This window comes from Macaca fascicularis, chromosome 8, assembly GCF_037993035.2.
Source record: "Macaca fascicularis isolate 582-1 chromosome 8, T2T-MFA8v1.1".
In the NCBI taxonomy this organism is placed as follows: Eukaryota; Metazoa; Chordata; class Mammalia; order Primates; family Cercopithecidae; genus Macaca; species Macaca fascicularis.
The window spans coordinates 20,077,012-20,100,909 of NC_088382.1; the positions used below are offsets into that span (position 1 = coordinate 20,077,012).

The window sequence follows — 23,898 nt, forward strand, 5'->3', positions numbered from 1 at the left end:
GCCTGGCCATTACTTACTTTTAACCAGTCCATTTTTCATCTGAGTGGTATTAATGTGTTTTATTAGACTATGTGCTTTATTACACTAAATTGAGCAGAGACAATGGAGGAAGCAATGAGTTGGTGGTACTGGCAAGCCCTTTTAAGCACCAGGCCTCTGGTTATCTCTTTTATACATATTCTTTTTTTTTTTTCCTGGGGCACAAACCCGTTCCAAACTCCTTCCTGACCTTCCTTTAAAGTGGTGGTAGATATAAATGTGGGCACGGACCTAATACCATTGTCAAAAGCCCCACTTAATACTATTGCTAAGACAACAGGAGTGGATTCGTAAAGTGGAGTTTTAATGAAAACCTTCAGCTTTGCTTAGTGAGATTTCTTCTCATACCCTTGCTCAGGTGGTTAAAGAATGCAAACTTTTCTACAGTTCTGCATGTTTTCTCTCACTTCAGCATAGGATAGATTAGAGGTAACAATCACAGTTAGGGCATTACTATAAAACTGTAGGAATGGGGAAAGGATTCCCTATTTAATAAATGGTGCTGGGAAAATTGGCTAGCCATAAGTAGAAAGCTGAAACTGGATCCTTTCCTTACTCCTTATACGAAAATTAATTCAAGATGGATTAGAGACTTAAATGTTAGACCTAATACCATAAAAATCCTAGAGGAAAACCTAGGTAGTACCATTCAGGACATAGGCATGGGCAAAGACTTCATGTCTAAAACACCAAAAGCAACGGCAGCAAAAGCCAAAATTGACAAATGGGATCTCATTAAACTAAAGAGCTTCTGCACAGCAAAAGAAACTACCATCAGAGTGAACAGGCAACCTACAGAATGGGAGACAATTTTTGCAATCTACTCATCTGACAAAGGGCTAATATCCAGAACCTACAAAGAACTCAAACAAATTTACAAGAAAAAAACAAACAACCCCATCAAAAAGTGGGCAAAGGATATGAACAGACATTTCTCAAAAGAAGACATTCATACAGCCAACAGACACATGAAAAAATGCTCATCATCACTGGCCATCAGAGAAATGCAAATCAAAACCACAATGAGATACCATCTCACATCAGTTAGAATGGCGATCATTAAAAAGTCAGGAAACAACAGGTGCTGGAGAGGATGTGGAGAAATAGGAACACTTTTACACTGTTGGTGGGATTGTAAACTAGTTCAACCATTATGGAAAACAGTATGGCGATTCCTCAAGGATCTAGAACTAGATGTACCATATGACCCAGCCATCCCATTACTGGGTATATACCCAAAGGTTTATAAATTATGCTGCTATAAAGACACATGCACACGTATGTTTATTGCAGCACTATTCACAATAGCAAAGACTTGGAATCAACCCAAATGTCCATCAGTGACAGATTGGATTAAGAAAATGTGGCACATATACACCATGGAATACTATGCAGCCATCAAAAAGGATGAGTTTGTGTCCTTTGTAGGGACATGGATGCAGCTGGAAACCATCATTCTTAGCAAACTATCACAAGAACAGAAAACCAAACACCGCATGTTCTCACTCATAGGTGGGAACTGAACAATGAGATCACTTGGACTCAGGAAGGGGAACATCACACACCAGGGCCTATCATGGGGAGGGGGGCGGGGGGAGGGATTGCATTGGGAGTTATACCTGATGTAAATGACGAGTTGATGGGTGCAGCACACCAACATGGCACAAGTATACATATGTAACAAACCTGCACGTTATGCACATGTACCCTACAACTTAAAGTATAATAATAATAAATAAATTTAAAAAAAAAAAAAACTGTAGGGAGGTAGTAATGAGTCCCTGAACAAAGGTGGTGGCAGTGGTTTTGATGTGTGAAATTAGAGGACTACAGACTTTGTTAGTTGACTGTTAGTAGAGGTAAAGGAGGAGGAGAAATTGTCAGCGTTAGCTCATAGAAGGTGGATCACATTCCCAGCTGCAGTGGTCAGGCGGGTTTGGTAAGCTGGGGGATTGATAGACTATGCTTAAGGAAAGAAAGTTTGATGAGAAAACAGGCATCTCAGGAGCAGTAGTAGCACCAGGTAGAAACGGAAGCCACAGATCAAGTCTGTATTAGGTCAGAGCAAATAGAGATGTTATAGGCAGAAACTTGGGGTGCAGAATGGTAGACCGAAGCATGCTTCATCCAGATCATGGTGCAGAAACAGTGGGAGCTCCAGGCTGAGTGGTCTCCATGAAATTCACTGGTGATAAATCATGGTTGGTTGATGTCACCTAGGCCCAGCGAAATGGGCCTAGCAAGAAAAAGGCAGAAAAGTAAGCTCTAGTCACAGACAAGATTGGTTTCCCACCTTGAGAGGAAGAAGAATCCCCTGGGATATGCGTGTATGAGGGGACTAAGATGGTAGTCTGATACCCAGGGACTATTCAGGGAGATTATTGGTCGTTTTTACCTGTGAGCTGTTCAGTATCTCATGTCTCACCCACGACAGAGCCAAAACAATTTTCCAATACCTTTGGATACCTGAGCAACTGTTATCAATGTACTGCTGAGCCAACTTGTCTTTGGTACCAGGTTGCTTTATCTTTCTAAAGCACCATTTTCTTTGAATCATTGCTTCACTTAAGAATCTCCTAAGACCATTTGTTTACTATCAGACTAAACTCCAGGGCTTTAGTCTGGCATTCAGAAATCATTAACTCACCATCCTTTTACTACACTTTTCCATGAATGTTAATCCTCTGCCCGGGAAGATTATGGCCATCTTTCAGATATGCTGTAGAAACCCCAAATGTTCATATCTTTTCTTGGCATTCAAATTTATAATTTTTCCTGAAGCCTTCTTTTTAAGCCCGACGTATAGCGCCTGTCTTGTATTTGCTTGCATTTAACCCATTCCATTTCTCTGTGCCTTTTGTCTCTCCAGCTAGTATTCTGTCTTTCCATATAGATTGATACTCATTCCTTAAAGACAGACACCACAAATTTCATTTCTTATGCCATTAAAAGTGGGGAGCGAAACTTTTTTTGAGTTTTTATTTGACTACAACTGTAATGTTTTGAGAAGTCTTAGTCTTCAGAATGATGGAAAAGATTAATCATTTGCCTGGCTTTTTGTTTAATAAGGTGTAACTTAGAAATAAAGTAGTGTTCTTGCCAAAAGTTTCTATGGGTTTTTCTGTTATGGCTTCTCAAGGTGCTAAATATTTAAACAGTTTTTTCTTGTAAGAAATAATTTTATGAAATATGGGAAAATACAATTTGTGTGTTACCGACAATCGTGTAAATTGCTATAAACTCCCCGAAGACAGTCTGACTAAAAGGTCTTCTTTGACCTATCAGTTTCACTCCTAAGGATTAAGGGAGGCTAGGCAGGAGAATCACTTGAACCCACGAGGTGGAGGTTGCAGTGAGCTGAGATCATGCCACTGCACTCCAGCCTGGGTGACAGAGTGAGACTCTGTCTGAAGAAAAAAAAAAAAAAATTTATCCTGAGGAACCATTTATGGATATTTCTAAATATTTTCAAGGTTGGTCATTATACCATTGTTTTGTAATATCTAAAGATTAGAAATCAACTGAATAACCTTGTAGAATTGTTTATGTTTCACTATAAACATTTACTATGGAATATTATGCAGTTAACAAAAATGGTCTTCTACAGGAATAGTGACATAGGAAAATTGCCCTAAAGTTTTAGTAAGTAAAAAGGTCAGATTACTGAACAATATATATGGTATAATCCCATTTTCTTTGCCTAAAGAAAACAAAAACAGTTCTATCTATAAATTTTTATATTCTGTCTTCCAATTTTATACAGTAACTACTAGAATATTTAGTGACATAGAAAAATGGCGCTGATAATTGATAAATGAAAAAGATCAGGTTATTGAACAGCATGTATGGTAAAATCCTACTTTTTTGCCAAAAAGAAAACAAAATTATACTTAACAATTTTTTAAAAATTCTGTCTTCTCAATTACATGTAAGAGCTTAGCATTTCTCTTGTAATTAGGAAAATAAATCCTTTTATTAAAAAAATAAATTTGCTTTAGTTACTTCAGAGAGAAAATAACAATGGAAAATTATCTACAAGGAAAGGTCTTGAAGGAAAAGAGACCCCTCACCCCATATACAAACACTTTCTAATTCTATTAATTTTCAGCAAACTGGAGTTCTAGGTAAAATTCAGACCAATGATGGTCACTATACTGTAGTGACCTAGAATTAGCAATTTCACTTCTAATCTAAATATTACCGCTAAATGGTTTCCTTAGTGGTAGTTACAAGTAGCTTATTGGGATTTTATTTTATTCTTTTAGAAAATTAATGGATGTTAGTGAATAGACTTGTAATTAACTACATTGGCCTGTAAGAGTGCGGAGTAGGAATTCAGCAGGTGTTGGTTTTCCTTCTACAGGTACCACTGGCTCCATAATTTAATGCTCTGTAAGACTGAAGCTTAAGAAATAAACCAAAAACATCACAAATCACTTCTTCAAAGTGCCAGTTTAAAATCCTTAAGCTCTTAATGATATTTATTGTAGAATCTTTCGAATATTAATTAATTTTATTTATGTGAATAATTTATTTATAAAGTGATTAACGTTTTTCAAAAGATGTTATTTTCACACTTCCTCGTTTACTCTGTTAATTCACTTTCAACATAATTAAAAGTATCTTCTAGAGGGAGGTATTACTTCACATGATCCAAATTTATTTGCTTTCTTAACTTAGGTTGCTATTGGCAGAACAGACATTGAAGACTTAGACCTCTGTGCCACATCTCGGGAGAGGCGATTTCGTTTATTTGCTTCTATAGAATGTGAAGGGCAGTTATTCATGACTCCGTATGATTTTATTTTGGCAGTTACAACAGATGAGCCCAAAGGTAAGTATACCTCTGAAATTATCTTAATAATTGTATATTTTTTTATCACTAGCTTGTAAATGTATGGAACAGTATAAGTTTTTTAGAAGAACTGAGTAATGTGGTATTTCACATGATATTGTGCTATTCAGTGTTACAGACTGATATTTCTTACAGACTCTTACTCACGTCTCTTTTCAGAAACTTTCAATTGCTCTTTCTCAGCTTAACACCACCTTACTTTTGATACTTTTTATAAGAGACTCATATTCTGCCTATTCATTCTTATATCAAACCTGAACAGAGGAGATCAGAGGACTGGCTTTGAGGTTAGCACTGGGCAAGAATTCTACCTGTATCTCTTCTGCATTTGTCATCGCTCCTGCAGTGTAAATATATTAATAGTTTAATTGTTTCTCACCTTTTCATATATTAGAATAATAGTTCTCAAACTTTTTGGCAGTCTGTACATTCTTGCAAATCTCTTAATATCTAACTTAACAGAAGACAGCTGTATTCTCATATGTGCTTTTTTATTTGATCTGTTACAATATGTTATTTTCCATGAAGTATATGAAGAAAAGCTACCTCACAGATATAGACAGTAAAAAAAGAGTATTTTAATCGCCTTTTTAGATAATTATAGATACTGTCCTTTGATACTGTATCACAATTGACTGGTGATAGTTGAGGCTTCAGAAGTCTCTACAGATGGTGGTAAAAGAATAATGAGAACTAAGGGTTTCTGACTGGCTTACCTGGGTAGATGGGAGTAGGGACCAGGTTTGAGGAGAAAAATCACAATTTCAATTTTGGTCATGATCTATTTGAGATACCTTGGATATGTAAAAGGATACAGCTGGATTTTTTTTTTTAATAATTCATTTCAGTTCACTGAAAGATCACTCACGAAAAATCAGTATAACAAATAATCAGTCATTTGACCCATATCTGCTTTAAACTGTCACACAAATACTTTTAGACTAGAACAATTATAGCCATTTTTTTCTCCTGAGTCAGCAATATGGCAAAAACGAACCTTAAAATAAATACTCAGTAATTTGGCAAATTGGCTACCTGACATACTAACTTTTAATGAATTTTTGATTCTTTGGATTATTTCCACTGGATATCAAAGAAGAGATTCAGGTATATATTTAGGATTCATCTTTGCATTATTGCTAATTCATATGATGTGTATGAATGAAATTGCCTAGGGAAGCCGTATAGGATGAGAATATAGATAACCAAAGACCTGGCCTTGAGGAATTTCTGCTCTTTAAAAGATGAATGGACAAAAGGCTTTGAAAGGATGAGGAAAGGGGACATAAGAGTGGCCAGAGACATAGGAAGAAAATCGTAAGGGTATGTAGTCATAGAAGCCAAGTAAAATAGCCGGAATTGCCAATTGAGTGCAGTGTTACTGAGAATTCAAGTTAGATAGGACAGGAAAATGTCCCCTAGATTTAATAACATGAAGGTTATTGATGGTTTTTTAAAATGATGTTTCAGTGGAGTCGTTAGGGCAATTGCAGGAGTGAGTAGCAGATGAAGAAATGAAGACGATGAGTGTAAAGGACCCTCTTACAATAATATTTGGTTGCAAAAGAGAAAGGAACTGAAAGGTAGCTGGAATGGAATTTGAAGTAGACACTTTTGATCGTGCCAGATTTTAAATTAAAAAGAAAAGATTTTAACCAGAAACTATGAGAGTAGCATTTAAAGAAATGTAAGCTACATAAGCTAAAACATGAAATCAAGACAGTATATGGTATAGTAATAGTAGCCACTTTGGGAATATGTAGGACCATATAGTGATAGGAAAGGCGAAAACTTAATTAGAGTTCCTTTTTTTTTTTTTTTTTTATTTAGGATTTTAAGGCTATGATAAGGATTATATCCTTTTTATTTAATCCATTTGGTACAATGTAGATTCTTTATTTGTGAGTTAGTATAGATTTAATACTAATTTGCTAATAAATATAAAGAATCCATGTTGTACCAAATCGATTAAATAAAAATGTATGGAATATTTATACGACTACTTCTGTATTAAGGTTCTTTTCTGTGTGCTGAGGGGGATGCAAAGTCTGTGCACTCAGGAAACTTACAATATTGTAAGATGACATAAGATACAGAAACAACCAACTCCAAGGTAGAATATGGTTACCTGGCACGATAGGTACACAATAAATATTTCTTGAAGGAAGGAATTTCTTAGATGCTAAATAGAATTTTATATCAAATTCTATAATTTTTTCAAACATACTTGAAGCTGTTCTTTAAGTAATACTTAATAATCTATAATTTTTTTTTTTTTTTGAGGCAGGGTCTTGCCCTGTCCCCCAAGCTGGAGTGCAGTGACGCAATCACAACTCAACCTCCGAGGCTCAAATGATCCTCCCACCTCAGCCTCCCAAGTGGCGGGGACTACAGGCATATGCCACCATGCCACCAGCTAATTTTTAAAATTTTTTGTAGAGACGGGGTTTTGCTATGTTTTCCCAGGCTTGTCTTGAACTCCTGGGCTCAAGTGGTCCACCTGCCTCAGCCTCCCAAAGTGCTGGGATTACAGATGTGAGCCACTGTGCCTGACCACAGTTTCATATTTTGAAAAAATTTTACTTCATTGTTTTCTAGAATTTTTTTCTTCACAATACATTCACTGGAAGCACACTGTTGGGTTTTGCTTTTTGGAAATAACTTTCGTGGTGATTCTTCTCATAGGTATTTTAAAACCATAACTTAAGAGTAAAAAACTGGTTTTTATTATTTAAAAAATTATACAGGGTATTTTACAACCACAACCTCAGTTAATTTCTAACCAGCACTTTTCGAACATAATTAAGAACAATCACAAAAGATCGAGATATTCATAAAGCCTGTTTTGAAAGTTGGGGTTTTAGAAAAGAAAAAGAACAGAAAAATGTTTCATGTACTGAGTATTAAGTCAGAAACGTTAAAACTGTAGCATAATGAAATCTGACTTGTGTTTAAACCTTGGCACTTACTGGCTTTGAAAACTTAGTTAAGTTATTTAATCTTCTCTTTCCTCATTTTTAAAAATAACAGCCTCATGAAGTTTTTTTTTTTTTTTTGAAGATTGAATGAATTAATTATGCTTAGTATAGTACCTGGCACACAGTAAACATTTAATATTGATAGGTCGTCATCATCATCATCATTTGAATTCATAGCCATGATTTTTTTTTTTTTCCCCTGAGAGGAGTCTCGCTCTGTCAGCAAGGCTGGACCGCAAGGGGGTGATCTTGGCTCACTACAATCTCCGCTTCCTGGGTTCAAGCGATTCTCCTGCCTCAGCCTCCTGAGTAGCTGGGATTACGGGCAGCTGCTGTCATGCCCGGCTAATTTTTGTATTTTTGTAGTGCTGGGGTTTCACCATGTTCGCCAGGCTGGTCTCAAACTCCTGACCTCAGGTGATCCTTCTGCCTCGGCCTCCAAAGGAGTGCAATTATAGGCGTGAGCCACCATGCCCAGCCCATAGCTGTGACAATTTTTAAGCAAATATTTACATGGCATACCATTTTTTCCCTGTTTAAAATCATAGCCATGATTTTTAAAAGTCTTTGATATCATTTTATGATGACGTTCAGTAGGGAAAAAAATGGTACGCTGTGTAAATATTTGCTTAAAAATTATAGATCAAATAAATGTTGAGATATCTGATTATGATTTTGCATTATAATCTTATTTTGCATACTTAAATAGAACCTAAATGGTGACTTTCTTTTCTAGAACTAAAGTCAGTAATTATTTTCCAACATAGTATCAAGAATTATTTTAATTTAGATTTTTAAAAAAATTAAATTTTTCAGACATGCAAAAACATATTAAAAATATAATGAACATCAACCTACAGCTTAAGAAATAATATTTCCAATAGAATTGAAGTCCTTCTCCACCTAAGTTATATTTATATATGCAGTAACTTCATATGGAATAAGGAATTCAGAAAATCCTTTGAAGAACAATCTTAATGGCTCTTTAGTCTTTATTTAAAAAGCTAATCATATTGAACATGGTGACATTTCCGACAGAATGAATATGTCTTTTGTGAATAATTTACCATGGAAATCTCATAGACCCTGCAAAACTCAAGAGTACGTCTAACTTCCTCTTTTGATAAGTGTCTTCTGAGCATTGCATAAGAGCATATGCATGTACTTTTCTACCATTTATTTTTCTTATTTTCTTACTGCTATATTTTAAGAGCAACAGAATAATAAATATTATTTGCATTGTTCTGTTCATTGTTAAAAGGGAAGTGTCTTTGTAAAATAAACATAGACAGTATCATACTTAAGGTTATATGCTAAATTCTAATTTGTAGACCTGTTATTTGAATCACTTGATTATACATTTGTATAAACTATCTTGGATAGAGGAAGGATGTTGTTGCTGCTTAAAGAAGAAATCTATCATTAGAAACATATTTCTTCTTTTTTGATTTTAAATTGAGTTGTTTTGTTGCCTAATAAAGAAAAATTACATAACAAAAATTGCTTTTTTTGTAATTTTGAATTTGATATATTGTTAATTATATAGAAATAGCCCCGTTGCCAGGTAAAAAAAGATGTTGGTTGGCATTATTGTAATGTAGCTGAAGTAATTAATATTTACCAGTTTCCTAATATAGCTGTATTACAGGACTTAGTCATATGTAAACCTGGTGCTAATTCTTAGGCAGGCATTAAATATTTACAGTGTTCAAATCTGAGCAAAGGAAATAGCAATACTGACTACACATTTTTCCCAACGTTATAAGTTTTACAGTGTTTGAGATCTTTGGGGGTGTGAGGAGGAATCACAAAAAGAAAGTGATCCCTGACATTTTATTCAGCTACAACACTCTTACTTTAGTGATGCTTCTTGAATAGTTGTAGGGAAGAACAGGACAAGTTTCCCCATCACTTTACCTAGCCTCCCTTTCCTTTCTTTTTTTCTTTTCCCAATCCTTCTTCATTCTAGAGAGACCTGACCTGTGAATTATGTCATGGAGCACTAGTACAGCAAAGATCACAAGTAATACCTTAAAATTATAGTTTATCTATGTTAATATTATTTTATATTCTAGTTTGAATATTTTGTAAGTATCATTATTTGTACTTTTAAGCCCGCATGATGTTTAACATGGAGAAAGTTAACTTACTTTATTAGTCCAGAAAGCCCAAATTTAAGATGATAGGGCTGTGGAGAAATATTTCCTGTGTCACTGATACTTACTATAAACGGTGCATAGTATATAAAACAAGTAGATAACATGTATAAGATCATATCACAGATCTAAATTTTGAGGTTAAAAAAAAACTTTGCCTTTTAGACATAAAAGTTTTGTCATAAGTTGTGGCTGTAGATGGTTAGCAAATATGGATAGATATTCCATGAAGTATTTATTATCTAATTATCTTACATTTGTTTATTTTAGTTGCCAAAACTTGGAAGTCACTTTCCAAACAGGTGAGTTAAAGCTCTTGGTGGATATACACAAATTTTATATGTGCATGCATATATGTATATATAATTATATATTTCATGAAATATATTACGTATTTTTATATATTTTATGATTTTTTTGCAAATCAAATCACATTAGGGTTCCCTTTTTTTTATCCTCCAGTTTGTCAGAAAATGAAAAGGTGGACGTTTCTAAGGGTTGGTGAAAATGTAGATTACTGGTAAATCTCATGTGTTGGTATACCCACTTTGGAAAACAATTTGGCATTGTCTGCTAAAATTGAAGATATGTCTACCCTATACCTAGTAAATGCATACCTGCCTTTAAATTCTGCAATAGTGCATGCACATGTACCTTGTAAAGTTGAGTTTGAATAGACTCTGTGATCTAGTAATTTCTATACTAAATACACTGGTATCTAGTTTACACCAGTGTATATACCTAGGGAAATTCTTGCTTATATGCCACAGAAGTTCATAAGAATGTTTATAGATTATATATCATGGCCCCAAAACTTTAATATATCAATACTATACCATAAATAAATTTTGATTTATTCATATAGTATACTACACAATAGTGAAAACAAATGAATTATAACAGTGCTTTAACTAAGCAAGTCTCAGAAACATAATGGTAAACAAAATAAGCAGTTCAAAAATACAAGGTATAATTCTATTTGTATAAAGTCCAAAACTGGGAAAATGAAATCATATTATTTAGGATACATTCATACGCGGAAAAACTAAGGAATAATTAACATTAAATTCAAGAAAGTATTCGTCTTCAGGATGATAGCAGGGAATATCATCAGTAATGGGCTCAAAGAGGCTTCTAAAGTACTGATAATTTTCTATTTTTTAACTTCACTATTTCTTAACTTTAAATTGCATATATATTCCTTTTATACTTTTATAGGTATGATTTTATTATTTTTTTAAAAAAGAATATTAGAAATCCAGGGAATGTCCTTAATTAGTTAAAGGGAATCCTCCAAAAGCCTACAGCTCATGGTCATTTGTGGAACTTGAGAGACATTGTCTTTCAAGTTAGGTATATTAATCCCCGTTTATCAGTGGGTAATATGCTCTAAGACCCCTGGCAATGAATGCTGAACATGTGGAAAGTACTGAACCCTATATATACTATGTTTTTTCAATGTCGTAGACAAGAGAACTACTAAGTGCCTAATAGGTAGGTAACGTATACAGCGTGGATATACTGGGCGGAGGGATGATTCACGTCCTGTATAGGACAGAGCTGGACAGTGTGAGATTTCATCATGCTATACAGAACAGTGTGCAACTTAAAACTTATGGATTGTTTTTGGAACTTTCCATTTAATGTTTTTGGGCTGCAGTTGACTTAGGGTCACAGAAACTGTAGAAAACTAAGCCACAAATAAGGGGGAGCTACTGTACAATGCAAATATGCCTGCTATCACAACTGTTCCGTAGCATTTTACTGAAAGTCTGGGCTAGTATAGTATACTAGGGCTGCTATGACAATATATCACAGATTGAATGGGTTAAACACCAGACATTTATTTTCTCACGGTTCTGAGGGCTCAAAGTCTGAGATCCAGGTGTCAGCAGGTTAGTTTCTTCTGAGGCCTCTCTCCTTGGCTTTTAGGTGGCTGTCTTCTTCCTCTGTCTTCACATGGTCTTTCCTCTGGGTATGTCTGTGTCCTAATCTCTTCTTATAAGTACATCAGTCATATTGGATTAGCGCTCATCCTGATGACCTTATATAAAAACCTAACTACCTCCTTAAAGAAAGGTCCTTTCTGCAAAACAGTCAGATTCTGAGGTACTGGGGCTTAGGACTTCAACATATGAATGAGGGAGAGGGGCACAATTGAGACCATAATATGTAGTATGAAAAAAAGAAGAGGCTCTAAGGATTAGAATAGAGGCATAGAATAGAATATGATTGGAAGAAAAATGTAAAAATATATACATTTTAGATTTGTTTAAATTTAATAAAAGTTTAGCAAGATTGCTACTGGATATAAGAGCAGTAAACCAAAGTTAATAAGATGCTCCACACCAGCGAGAGCAATTAGAAACTAGTATTGAATAAAATGCATTTCATCATAGAAACAAGAACTATTAGGTACTTAAAAGCAATTCATAACAGAAGATGTACAAAACATTATTAAATTATATTTTTAAAAGCACAAGTAAATGGAGAACCATATCATGTTCATACTGGTAATAAGCCATTTCCTTTTGATAATGATCCTCCAAATCTATCTATAAATGCACTGTAACTCCAATTAAAATCCCAACCAAATTGATTCGAAATTAACCTTTAAAATTAATCTGGATGAGTAAGGGCCCCAAAATATTTAGAACAATTCCAAAAAGGAAAGAGGGGAAAAAAAAACCATTGAGATGAGAATAATGGGGCTTATGACATATTAAGATTAGAAATAGAGCTATAATAAAGTAGTATTACATCATTGCAAAGATATTTTTTAAAACTAGATCAAGGTAATAGAATATAGAATCCAGAAACAGATCCAGGCATATATAGATAGATCTATAAATCATTGGTAAAAAGATTGACCCTGTCAATCATAGATGTTTGAATAATAATTTTTCCATGGAGGGGGCAAATTAGGCCTCAGATTTACTACCATATACAAAAACTAATTTCAGATGGATTAAGTTCTTATTTGTGACAAAAATTCTATAAGAGTAAAATCAAAATGAGAGGCACGAGAGTTTTTTTTTTAGATAAGACTCAAAGCAAAACTTGAAATTATTAGCAATTTTTACTAAATTAAATATTTCAAAGTTTAGCATCAAAAGACAGTGTAAACAATGTTAAAAGATGTATGATGGTGGGAGGATATGCATGCAGCATATTAACAGAAGAGGGTAAGTGTCTTGCAGTCATGTAGAACCCCTTTTTTTATCTTTATAAAAAAGATAATCAACTTAAATAGAAAAAAATAGACAAAAGTACCTACAATGGCCGCTGAATATATGTAAAGGAGGTCAACCTTACTAGTAGCTTAGGGTATGCAAATTAAACCAATGATATGATACTATTTCACACCCACCAGGTTGTTAGTTTCCAGAAATCTGACAATACCAATTATTAGCAAGGAGAACAAGAAGGAACCAGGTGAGAATGTAAATTGGTATATTTACTTTTTAAAAATTTTTTGAGATAGAGTCAGTCCCTGTCACCCAGGCTGCAGTGCAGTGGCACTATCTTGGCTCACTGCAACTTCTGCCTCCTGGGCTCAAGTGACCCCCCCACCTCAGCCTCCTGAGTAGCTGGGACTACAGGCACACACCACCATGCCCAGCTAATTTTTGTATTTTTAGTGGAGACAGGGTTTTGCTCTGTCACCCAGGCTGGGGTATATTTACTTTTGAGTGATATTTGGCAATACCTAATAATGTTGAAAATGCATATGAGAAATCTCTCTTCTAGAAATGCATACTAGAGAAATGTTTTCATGTTTGCCACAGAAATCCTATATATCAGATCCCCCCCGACACTTCCCGTGAAGCTTCATCTGTATTTACAGCCACTCCCCATCACTCATTGCTCACATTACTGCCTGAGCTCCGCCTCCTGTTAGATCAGCGGCAGCATTAGATTCTCATAGGAGCCCAGACCCGATTGTGAACTGGCATGTGAGGGATCTAAGTTGCGTGCTCCTTATGAGAATCTACTGCCTGATGATCTGTCACTGTCTCCCATCACCCCCAGATGGGACCATCTAGTTGCAAGAAAACAAACTCAGGGCTCCCTCTGATTCTACATGATGATGAGATGTATAATTATTTCATCGTATGTTAGATTGTAATAATAATAGAAATAAAGTGCACAATAAATGTAATGCACTTGAATCATCCCCAAAACATTTCCCCTTCCCTGCTCCTGGTCTGTGGAAAAATTGTCTTCCAAGAAACCAGTCCCTGGTGCCAAAAAGGATGGGGATTGCTGCTGTATGTGTTTCCTGAACCATCAATTGTAATAGCAAAAATTTGGGAATGATATAATGTCAATCATTAGGCAAGTGAATGAAAGATTTATGAAATAGAGAAACCCAGGATAAGTGTAGAAATACAGAGTTAAAATGAATAAAATACATTACAACTATGTGCATTGACATGAGTAGAACTAGAAAACGAGGTTGAGTAAAAGAGCAAGTTGCAAAATAATATTAACTGACAGTCATTTAAACTGCAAAGACCTTTTCAAAGGTCCATGAAGTCAAAACTATTTTCATCATAATACTGAGAATATACTTGTTTTATTCACTGTCATTCTCTCATGAGTTTGTGGTGGAGTTTTCTAGAGGCTGTTTGGTAATGATGCCATTGCTCTACCAACTAATGGAATGTGTGTTTGTGTATTCTTGTGTTTTAAAAATTTGTTTTTATTTTCAAATAAATTAAATATTGTTAGATATAACCCATAAAAACAGTATCTCTTTTGGGTCCCTAATATTTTTAAGAATGTGAAGAGTTGCCTTTCAGAACTGCTACTGTAGACAACTTCTGTGTAGCCATTAAAATGAAAATGGAGAATATTTGACAGGAAAATATATATGCTCATGATAATATATTAAATGCAAAGGGTAAGTTATAAAACAGTATGCAGAGAATGATTTAATATTTGCAGCAACAAATATTAACAAAATACTACATAAATACCATATACTATATAAATATGCCTAGCTAGAGAATCAGACTAAAATGATGTTAAAATATGTGTGTGTGTGTGTGTGTGTATGTGTAACTTGCCACCCCTAGAGACTCAATTAAGTTTGCTCTAAAACTTAAGGTTGTCATCCCTGGGTTACAATTAGTTTTTATTTTCTGTATTTACTAATTTTTCTATAATATATAGCTACTAACTGTATAATTTTTTTAAATAGTACTTATTTAAGAAAATTGTGTAACTCCTTTAAAAGGCAACTATAATTCTAGGAGACTGAATTTAATTCAGCAAATATTTATTTTCTACCTACAATATAATTCTAACACTAACCACTCTGAGTTTAAGCATAGTGCCTAACAAGACTGCCCTCATTTCAGATGCTTGTTGCAAGTTTGGGGGCTCCAGGCCACCCACACTCTGGTCTTACTGTCTACAAGTCTAGGAGGTTGCCACAGCTCCCCTCAGGTTTAATGATTTGCTAGAATGAATCATAGAACTCAAAAAATGCAGTACCTATGGTTATGGTTTTATTAGATAGAATACAGAATAAGACCAGCCAGTTGAAGAGAGAGGGCAAGGTCTGGGAAGGTCCTGAACACAGAGCTTCTATGCCTTCTTTGAGAACATGGAGTTGGGGTGTGTCACCCTCCTAGCACAACAGCGTGTTCAACAACCAGAAAGCGCCACTGAGCTTAGTGCTTAGAATTTTTGTTAGGGTTTCATTACATAAGCATGATTGATTGAATTATTGGCCATGTGATTGAACTTAATCTATAGCCTCTCTTTTCTCCCCAGAGGTCAGGCTCGCTAAAGCCCCAGCTCTCTAATCACAGTTATTGTTTCTGGTAAGCAGCTCCCCTCCTGAGTGATCTCCTTAGCACAAACTCAGGTATGAACAAAGGATTTAGAGTCTCCTTCCCAGGACCCAGGGGCAAAGACCAAATTCTTTGTAATATAGCGCTGCTACATATGAAACCAAGCTGGGAATTGGGAGTAGGGAGAGAGATTCCTGACATGAGTGGAAATATAAAGATTTTAAGAAATTTTAGAAGTCCTTAAAGTTAATAAGAGAAGACAAAATGAATGTGTTGATTGGATGATTTAGACCAGGAGAAACTAGATTATGACTAAAATAAGCTACTTGGAGTCAATAAGGATCTGGGCTTTGTCATTTAGTAGTTCTGTGACCTTGGGTGTTACTTATCCACTTTAAGTCTTGTTAAAATATGCATAATGAGGATTGTTTTTAGAATGAAGTTATTGTATGAGCCTATTGCCAAACACATAGAGGGCACACAATAAAAGGTAGCTATGATTTTTCAGTCTTACACTGTAGCTGAGTTTAAGCTAGAACAGATGAGGTTGGAAGACATGGAACCAGTTAAAATGGAGAAAGATTAGTTAATATTTATACAGTTACAATAGATATGGTATAAACTAAGCTGCATAAAGTTTATTCAGAATGTTGTTTTTAAAATTTTTTAATATTTTTTTGAGACAAGGTCTCGCTCTGTTGCCTAGGCTGGAGTGCAGTGGTGTGATCATGGCTCACTATAGCCCGACTTCCTAGGCTCAAGTGATTTTTCCACCTCAGCCTTCTGAGTAAGCTGAGACTATAGATGAACGCCACTATTTCCAGCTAATTGTTGTTTGTTTGTTTATTTGTGAGATGGGGTTTTGCCATGTTGCCCAGGCTGGTCTCAAACTCCTGGGCTCAAGGGATCTACCCGCCTCGGCCTCCCAAAGTGCTGAGATTATAGGCCTGAGCCACTGAGCCCAGCCCAGAATATTTTATTTAATCATATGTGAGTTTACTGTTGTCTAAACAATAAATATCCCAGTTTCTCATTACAATTTGGAGCTGAATTATTCTGTGCCATTGCTATTCTATAATCAGATGCACTGATTATTTAGTGGCATATTTTACCTGCAGTGCAGATATAGAAACATGAAGAAAACAAACACAAGAATCCGCATATGGGCTTCACGGTGTCCATAAATCCCCTAATTAATGCTGTTCCTGCCTTTGACATACTAAGAATTATACTTCTGCTAGCTCAGCTTTGCAGTTAAACAAATATGATTTATAAATGTCAGAAAGCATTTTTAGGTACAGCTGCATCGAGAATGGTTTGTCTGAAATGCCTTCCAGACTTGAATGTGTGTAAAAATTAGAAGATCTTGTTAAAAATGCAGGTTGTGGCTCGGTAGGTCTGGCATGGGCACTGAGATTCTGCGTTTCGCACCAACTCCCAGGTGTGATGCTCAAACTATTGGGGAACCACATGCTCTGAGGAGTGGGGATCAGATCTGAAAATAGAAGTGGGTTCTGTGTTTGTCTAATGTGTTTCTAAGCAGACTAATTTTATTATTTCAAATTATTTCAAGTTATCTCACCAAATCTTTTAATCATTTTTCTTCAAGATTAATCAAATTATAGTTTTCACTTAGTGTTTTTAACAGACTATACACAATAAATTCAAAATTGATTTAGCATATGAGTAATGATTCAAATGTCTAAGTTCTCCAATAGTTTCCGAGCAGCACTGATAGTTTTGACTTTTTTAAAAAAGAAAAAGCTAAGCAGCAGTTGAAGTCTGTGTTAAGTTAAAACTAGAAACAAATTGAAACAGTGACGAAACAGTGACCACAATAATGCAGTACCCTTGTCTTTCTGTTTCATCCAATGTTATCATTCTCTAAGTCACTAACCATTAAATACTTTTCATTCCTTTGTAACATAATCCTTTGTTCATTTACTTCCTCTACACGAAGCTCTCTAAATCCAAATGTGTTACAAAGAAGAGACATTATGTGAAGCCAGGTGATGTGACCGTTTCTGATCTTGATATGGAAATTCACATTTTTCCATGGTTTTCCTAAAACGATTCCTTTATGATTGGCTCCAGAACTTAAACTCACTGTTTTATCTTGATTTGGTTGTCTTATGTATAACCTCCCATTATTCATCTTATCTGAAATTTTAGGTAGCTGTAATTAAATTTAATGTAGCCTCTTCATCATTTATTTTATGTTTGAACCATGGGCAAATACTGTGTTGTGTGCTTGAATGAACCACAGGCATAACATAGGATAAATAATGCCATGTTTCAGGTCTTTTAAGTGGAGAATTTTGCATGGACATTTAAACGTGTTTTTGATCTATTTTATAAGCAAGTGGTTTACCAATTCATCAATAGTATAATAACTTCTGTCATAGGAATTAAATCAAATGCTCGCAGAAACACCACCAGTTTGGAAAGGCTCATCGAAGCTATTTCGAAATCTTAAAGAAAGAGGTGAGTTAACCTTAGTACGTGTCCGTTTTTTAAACTGTATTATGTATACTATTTGTATATGCATATTTTCCCGTACCTAAAATAATTTTTAAATTACATCTATGTGTATGCATAGAGAAAAAACTAAAGAAGAAAACAGCAAAATATTAACATTTCTGAGTATTAATGTTGTTCTCGGATAATTCCACTCTTCATTAAGGGTGGTTTTCATGTTATTGTTTATATATTATTTGTATCTTCCAAATTTTTTTACAACAAAATGGACTTACATAGTTTAACAAATTGTTCTTTAACCATATTGAAAAGTTTATTCTCTATTTCCCCAAAGAAAACATTTTACAAAAATACTAGATCTTCAAAGGTATATTTTTCTTCCTTCCATTTCGCTCTGAGAGAATTACAGATGCTCCTAAACTAATCAACAGGAAAAATTTAGTGGATACGTCCTTTGACAGCCTAGTTTCGACATGTTTCCTTTAAAGGCCAATACTTACTGCAAATGTACCTGTTTCAACTTACTCTATTATCAGTATCAATATTAGGTTAATTCATTAATTTATACGTTTCCTGGCAATCACATTATATGGCTTTTATTGTAATTTTCTTTTACAGTGTACCTTTTTACACATTTGTAGAAAAAATGTATTAGTCTTTTTAATCTTAAAAAGTAATATTTCTTGGAAATATATTTTTTGTATCCTCAAATACAGGAATATGCAATATATTAAAGAAATTATCTAAGCAGTTATATTTTCCCTTTTCATCAGTTTTAACGAATATTGGTTTGAAAATAATGTACTTCAGCCTGAAGACAAACACTTTGAAGGAGTAGTTATAATTCATATATTTTATTTAAGTAGAATTAGAAAGTTTGTATTGCTTCCACATGGTTTACATATAATCTGAAAGGAAGAGACACCGTATCTTTTATTGTAGGTGTTTCATAAGTAAGATTGTTAAATCTTCAAGAAACCTAGGCCAAAGTGTCTTAAAAAAATCTTAGAAATTTTTTTCCTGGATATTGTCTTAAAGATTGCCATTCAGATCTTAGGGTGAGATAATAGGATGAGGAAAATTCAAAGCTCAGAAGGATCAAGTAAATATGGTGAATTTCAAACATTTTTCTTAATATATATACCTCATGGGAAAATACAAATTGGATCAAATATAATCTGAGAAAAATAACGCATGGAAGAAAAAGCCTTCTTTTAGTTAAGGGGAAGGTTAAATCTAGAAGTCCTAGGTTTAGGCATATCCTAATCCTTCTCATGTTATACACATGTTTGCATTTTTTTCCCCAGGGGATAGAATCTATTCTGCGCCACTATGACGGAAATACTCTGTTTCTGTGCTGTCTCTCATGGTAGCTACTAGCCACATACGACTGTTAAGCACTTGAAATGTGACTGGCATAACTGCGGAACTTAATTTTTAGTTGTATTTGATTTTAAGTATTTTAAATTTAAATAGCTACACCCTGTAGTACAGTGCGTATCTGTATCATATTAATCAGATCATCAGGGTAATACATGATCCCAGAAAGTTTTAGAATCATTAGAGAAGTTAGAATAAATAGAGAAGTTAGAAGAGCCTTGCTTTTTTTAAATAGTGATTAAGTGGCAGAGACATTTTAAGACTAAACCTTTAGAGCTATTGAAGACATAATTTTATTTTTATCTTTGTTTTATTTTATTTATTTATTGAGTCAGGGTCTCGCTTTGTCACCCAGGCGGAAGTGCAGTGGTGCAGTCATGGCTCACTGCAGCCTCGACCTCCTGGGCTCGAGCAATTCTTCCCCCCTCATTTTTTGATTTTTTTGTAGAGATAAAGTCTCACTTTGTTGCCCAGGCTGGTTTCGAACTCCTGGACTCAAACAGTCCTCTTGCCTTGGCCTCCCAAAGTGCTGGGATTATAGGTGTGAGCCACCATGCCTGGCTAAAGACTAATTTTAAAATTAAAAGTTTATCTATGTAAAGTATTACCTCTAGAGAAAATGTTATACATTTAAATAATAAAAAATTGATATGCATTCATGAAAACATGTATTATAGAGACTTAATTATAACAGCCAACTGCAATGTGTCATGTATAGGAATTAAACAATGTAATCCTTTTAAGGAACTTCCCTTAAAATTTGTTTTGATTGAATTTTCAAAAGAAACCTAGTTGGCATCTTTCTTATCCTCTGTTTCTAAAGATCACACCATTACTATATGCCTAGCTTTTTTTTTTTTTGATCCTGGATGCCATAAGTAAATTGAAGAGTAAGTTTTATAGTATTCTGTTTTTATAATTGGAAAGCGTTAAAAATATACAGTTCATCTTCAGTAGTAGTTTCTCTTTTCCTTGACTATTTTTATTAAATTATAGTGTATCATGGGTTTCACTTCATTTTTCTTCCCTGTGGTTTAAGCCACCTCAATCACCATGTGGTCCTGCAAAGAAGTGTCTACCATGATAGTCATGGTCTGGACACTTGCTATGAAGTAGTGCTTACTTGAGGGAAGTCTTGAGTTAACTATCAAATAAAAGATGCATAGCAGTTACTGAAGTTCTTTGTACCAACCAGCATCTCTTGTGTATTCTACCAGGTCAACTAGAACAACAGTCAGTGAGATAGGATTATGGCGACAGCATGCCCATTTCCCAACTCATTTCCTTTTTTTGCCCCTTCTTTTATGCTTTTCTTTCATTTTTTGAGGGATCCCTGTGGACTCTTAAGTATTGTATCTTTATATACATTGACCATTCCAGAATCTTTCTCCCATAACATTCATGGCAATCAACCAGAACTATCTGTCTATAGGTCACAATATTCTAGTATAAACAAAAGAAGGGAATGAATGCTTTCAGGGCTTCCTGGGTAGTGCCCTTCATGTTTCTGACAAACTGCCTGACAGTGACTCCTCTTCTCTTTGTTCTGTAACAAAGAAGGCAGCCTCAAAGAACATCATATAAAATGGAGTTTTAAAGTTCACAATCTGGTTATTTAAAGGATTTTTATACCCTTTTACCAAGCATCAGAACTATCTGATATCTAAATAAGTATTGTAGATACAGATTCCTGATGTCAATCTTCTCAGTATCTGCTTGGAAGGTCAGTTCAAGCACTAAATCTGGTTTTGGGTTTTGTATTGCAAAAGCAAGAATTCAAGTAACAGAATGCACTTTTTTATTTACTTCAAATGGACTCCTTTTAAAATTTGTAAGTATGGAGTTACTGAGAACTCAGGATGTGATGTACAGAAAGTATAAGACATTTAATTACAATAAAAACTCCTTAACGTACATATAATAGAAGCATTGAAGATAATTTGAAAGCAGAAAAGTGGTAACTATAGACCTTTATTCTTAAAATGTAAAACAAATATCAAATTTCTAAGTAACAATGTCTAAATGTTTTATCCAAGTGTTAATAAAAAGTAAGCACTTTGCAGTGTTCATTAACTATTTCCAACCTTTTTATTTTTACTTATTTTTTCCTTTAACCTCTGTTGTTGGACTTGACAACTTTTTTATGTTAAGAGTCATACATTAGAAACTAGCAACAAGTTTAAAAGTTACTGCTATGCATTATAATTTTGCTTTTTTTGCCAATGTATTTGACAGCATAATGATTTTATATGAGTATCTATGGAGGCATGTGGAACGAGTAAAGTAAAATTAAATTTGTTGCTTCTTTCGCTTTGATTTTATAATAATAATTGTCATTTAAAATATAGCATCTATTTTTAAACTATAAGCTCATTATAGCATTTATTGCTTCTCAAACAACATTTTATACATATAACTGATACTATTTTTCTTGTAGGTGTGATTTCTTACACAGAATATCTTTTTCTTTTATGTATTTTAACAAGTAAGTATACTTATTAAATTTATTTCTGGATGCAGCTTTATTTTTTAAACAGAATCTTGGAAAGCAGATCTTAGATTCACTTACTCTTGAAAATCAATATCCATACTGTTCTGCAAAATTCATGTTTAATGCCACAGAAAAATGCTAAGCATAGCACTGTGAAGAGTCAAAAACGTTAAATGCTACAGCTTATGGTGTAGTAATAAATGCTAATAAATAAAAATTTACTATTATGTATCCATTCTTGTGGTTTTAATCTACCTCAGACTCGAAAGGTCATGACATGTAATAATTTGTAAATTTCCTACTGTACTCATTTGAGTCATATTTTCTGCAAGACTGATGTGAGAGAGTCTCTTAACTATCGAGTCTATCAGAATACCTGACATTCACATCCAAAACTTTTATTTTCTTCCTCTCATGTGCAGCATTTGTTAGGAAATATATGAAGGGTTTACTACATTTTCAGTTAAATTTCTTTGCATTTAATGGAGACAATTTTGTTATAGTTTACTGGGTTCCAGCCACCTGGCCTTTCCGTTCCTTGAATTGCAGCCTCAGGAATTTATACCTTCTGCTTTCTGTGCCATCAGTACTTATCCTCAAGATCCCTATGATAATAAATATCATTCAAGTTTCCTTTCAAATGTGAAGACTTAGCAAATCCTTACTTGGCCAGCCTTTCTAAAATAGCTCCCTCTCTCTTTATATCTCTTTGCTGCATTTCATTTTCTTTATATCAGACTATTTGAAAGTATTATTGGTTTACATGTTCTTGTTTGTCTCCCCACACTTGAATGCAAGGTCCATTATGGCAAAGATTTTATCTTTTTTGTTCATCTCTGTATCAAGAACAATGTCTTGCACATGGTACCCTCCCAAAAAGTAGTGAGTGAATGAATGAAGAAAGGAATACATCAAAGAATATTGCTAGTGGAATTTCCAGTTGTGGAGATTTGGGAAGATGCATGGAAACAAGAACACCAATAAACCTCTGTCATTAGAAACAAGTCTAAAAATACTTTGCACTTCTTTGATTAAAAAATTCACACCACTGTGTTATTCTTAACTGTGTAACTTAGTGAGGAATGATGTTAACATTGAGTTCAGTTACAGTAAGTTTTGAGAAGAAGGAATGTGTACATATACTCATATATCTTTATTTTTTTCTCTTGGACTTGTCACCTTCCTCACTGCCTAGACTGAACCAATTTTTCAAGACAGGAGAATTACAGCAGAGAAAGAGTAATTTACACAGAGCTGGCTATGCGGGAGACTGGAGTTTTATTATTACTCAAATTAGTTTCCTGAGCATTCAGGGATCAGAGTTCTTAAAGATAATTTGATGGGTAGGGGGTGGGTGAGTCAGGAGCACTGGTTGGTCAGGTCAAAGATGAAATCATAGGGAGTCAAAGCTTTTCTCTCATGCTGAGTCAGTTCCTGGTTGAGGACCACAAGACCAGATGAGCCAGTTTATCGCTCTGTGTAGTGCCAGCTGATCCATCAAGTGTGGGGTCTGCAAAATATCTCAAGCACAGGTCTTAGGTTTTACAATAGTAATGTTACCCCCAGGAGCAATTTAGGGAGGGTCAGAATCTTGTAGCTCCAGCTGCGTGACTCCTAAACCATAATTTCTAATCTTGTGGCTAATTTGTTAGTCCTACAAAGGCAATCTAGTCCCTAGTCAAGAAGGGGGTTTGTTACAGGAAAGGGCTCGTATCAT

At 34.6% G+C, this 23,898-nt stretch overlaps 1 protein-coding gene across 7 annotated transcripts in view; it reads left to right on the forward strand.

Moving 5' to 3' along the window:
- The window catches only part of MICU3 (mitochondrial calcium uptake family member 3), a 93,977-nt gene that overhangs the window by 31,356 nt on the left and 38,723 nt on the right, over positions 1–23,898 (forward strand). For 5 of the 7 annotated variants that reach the window (XR_012417096.1, XM_005562653.4, XM_005562656.4 and 2 more), the window contains exons 2-5: positions 4,720–4,873; positions 10,299–10,330; positions 18,238–18,316; positions 22,128–22,175. Coding sequence is in view for 6 of the 7 variants with exons in the window: in XM_005562653.4 (XP_005562710.2) it covers positions 4,720–4,873; positions 10,299–10,330; positions 18,238–18,316; positions 22,128–22,175 (313 nt within the window). In the remaining variant the exon portion in view is untranslated. The remainder of the gene's footprint in view (positions 1–4,719; positions 4,874–10,298; positions 10,331–18,237; positions 18,317–22,127; positions 22,176–23,898) is intronic. The other 2 variants (XM_005562655.4, XM_074000328.1) reach the window with 1 other exon arrangement.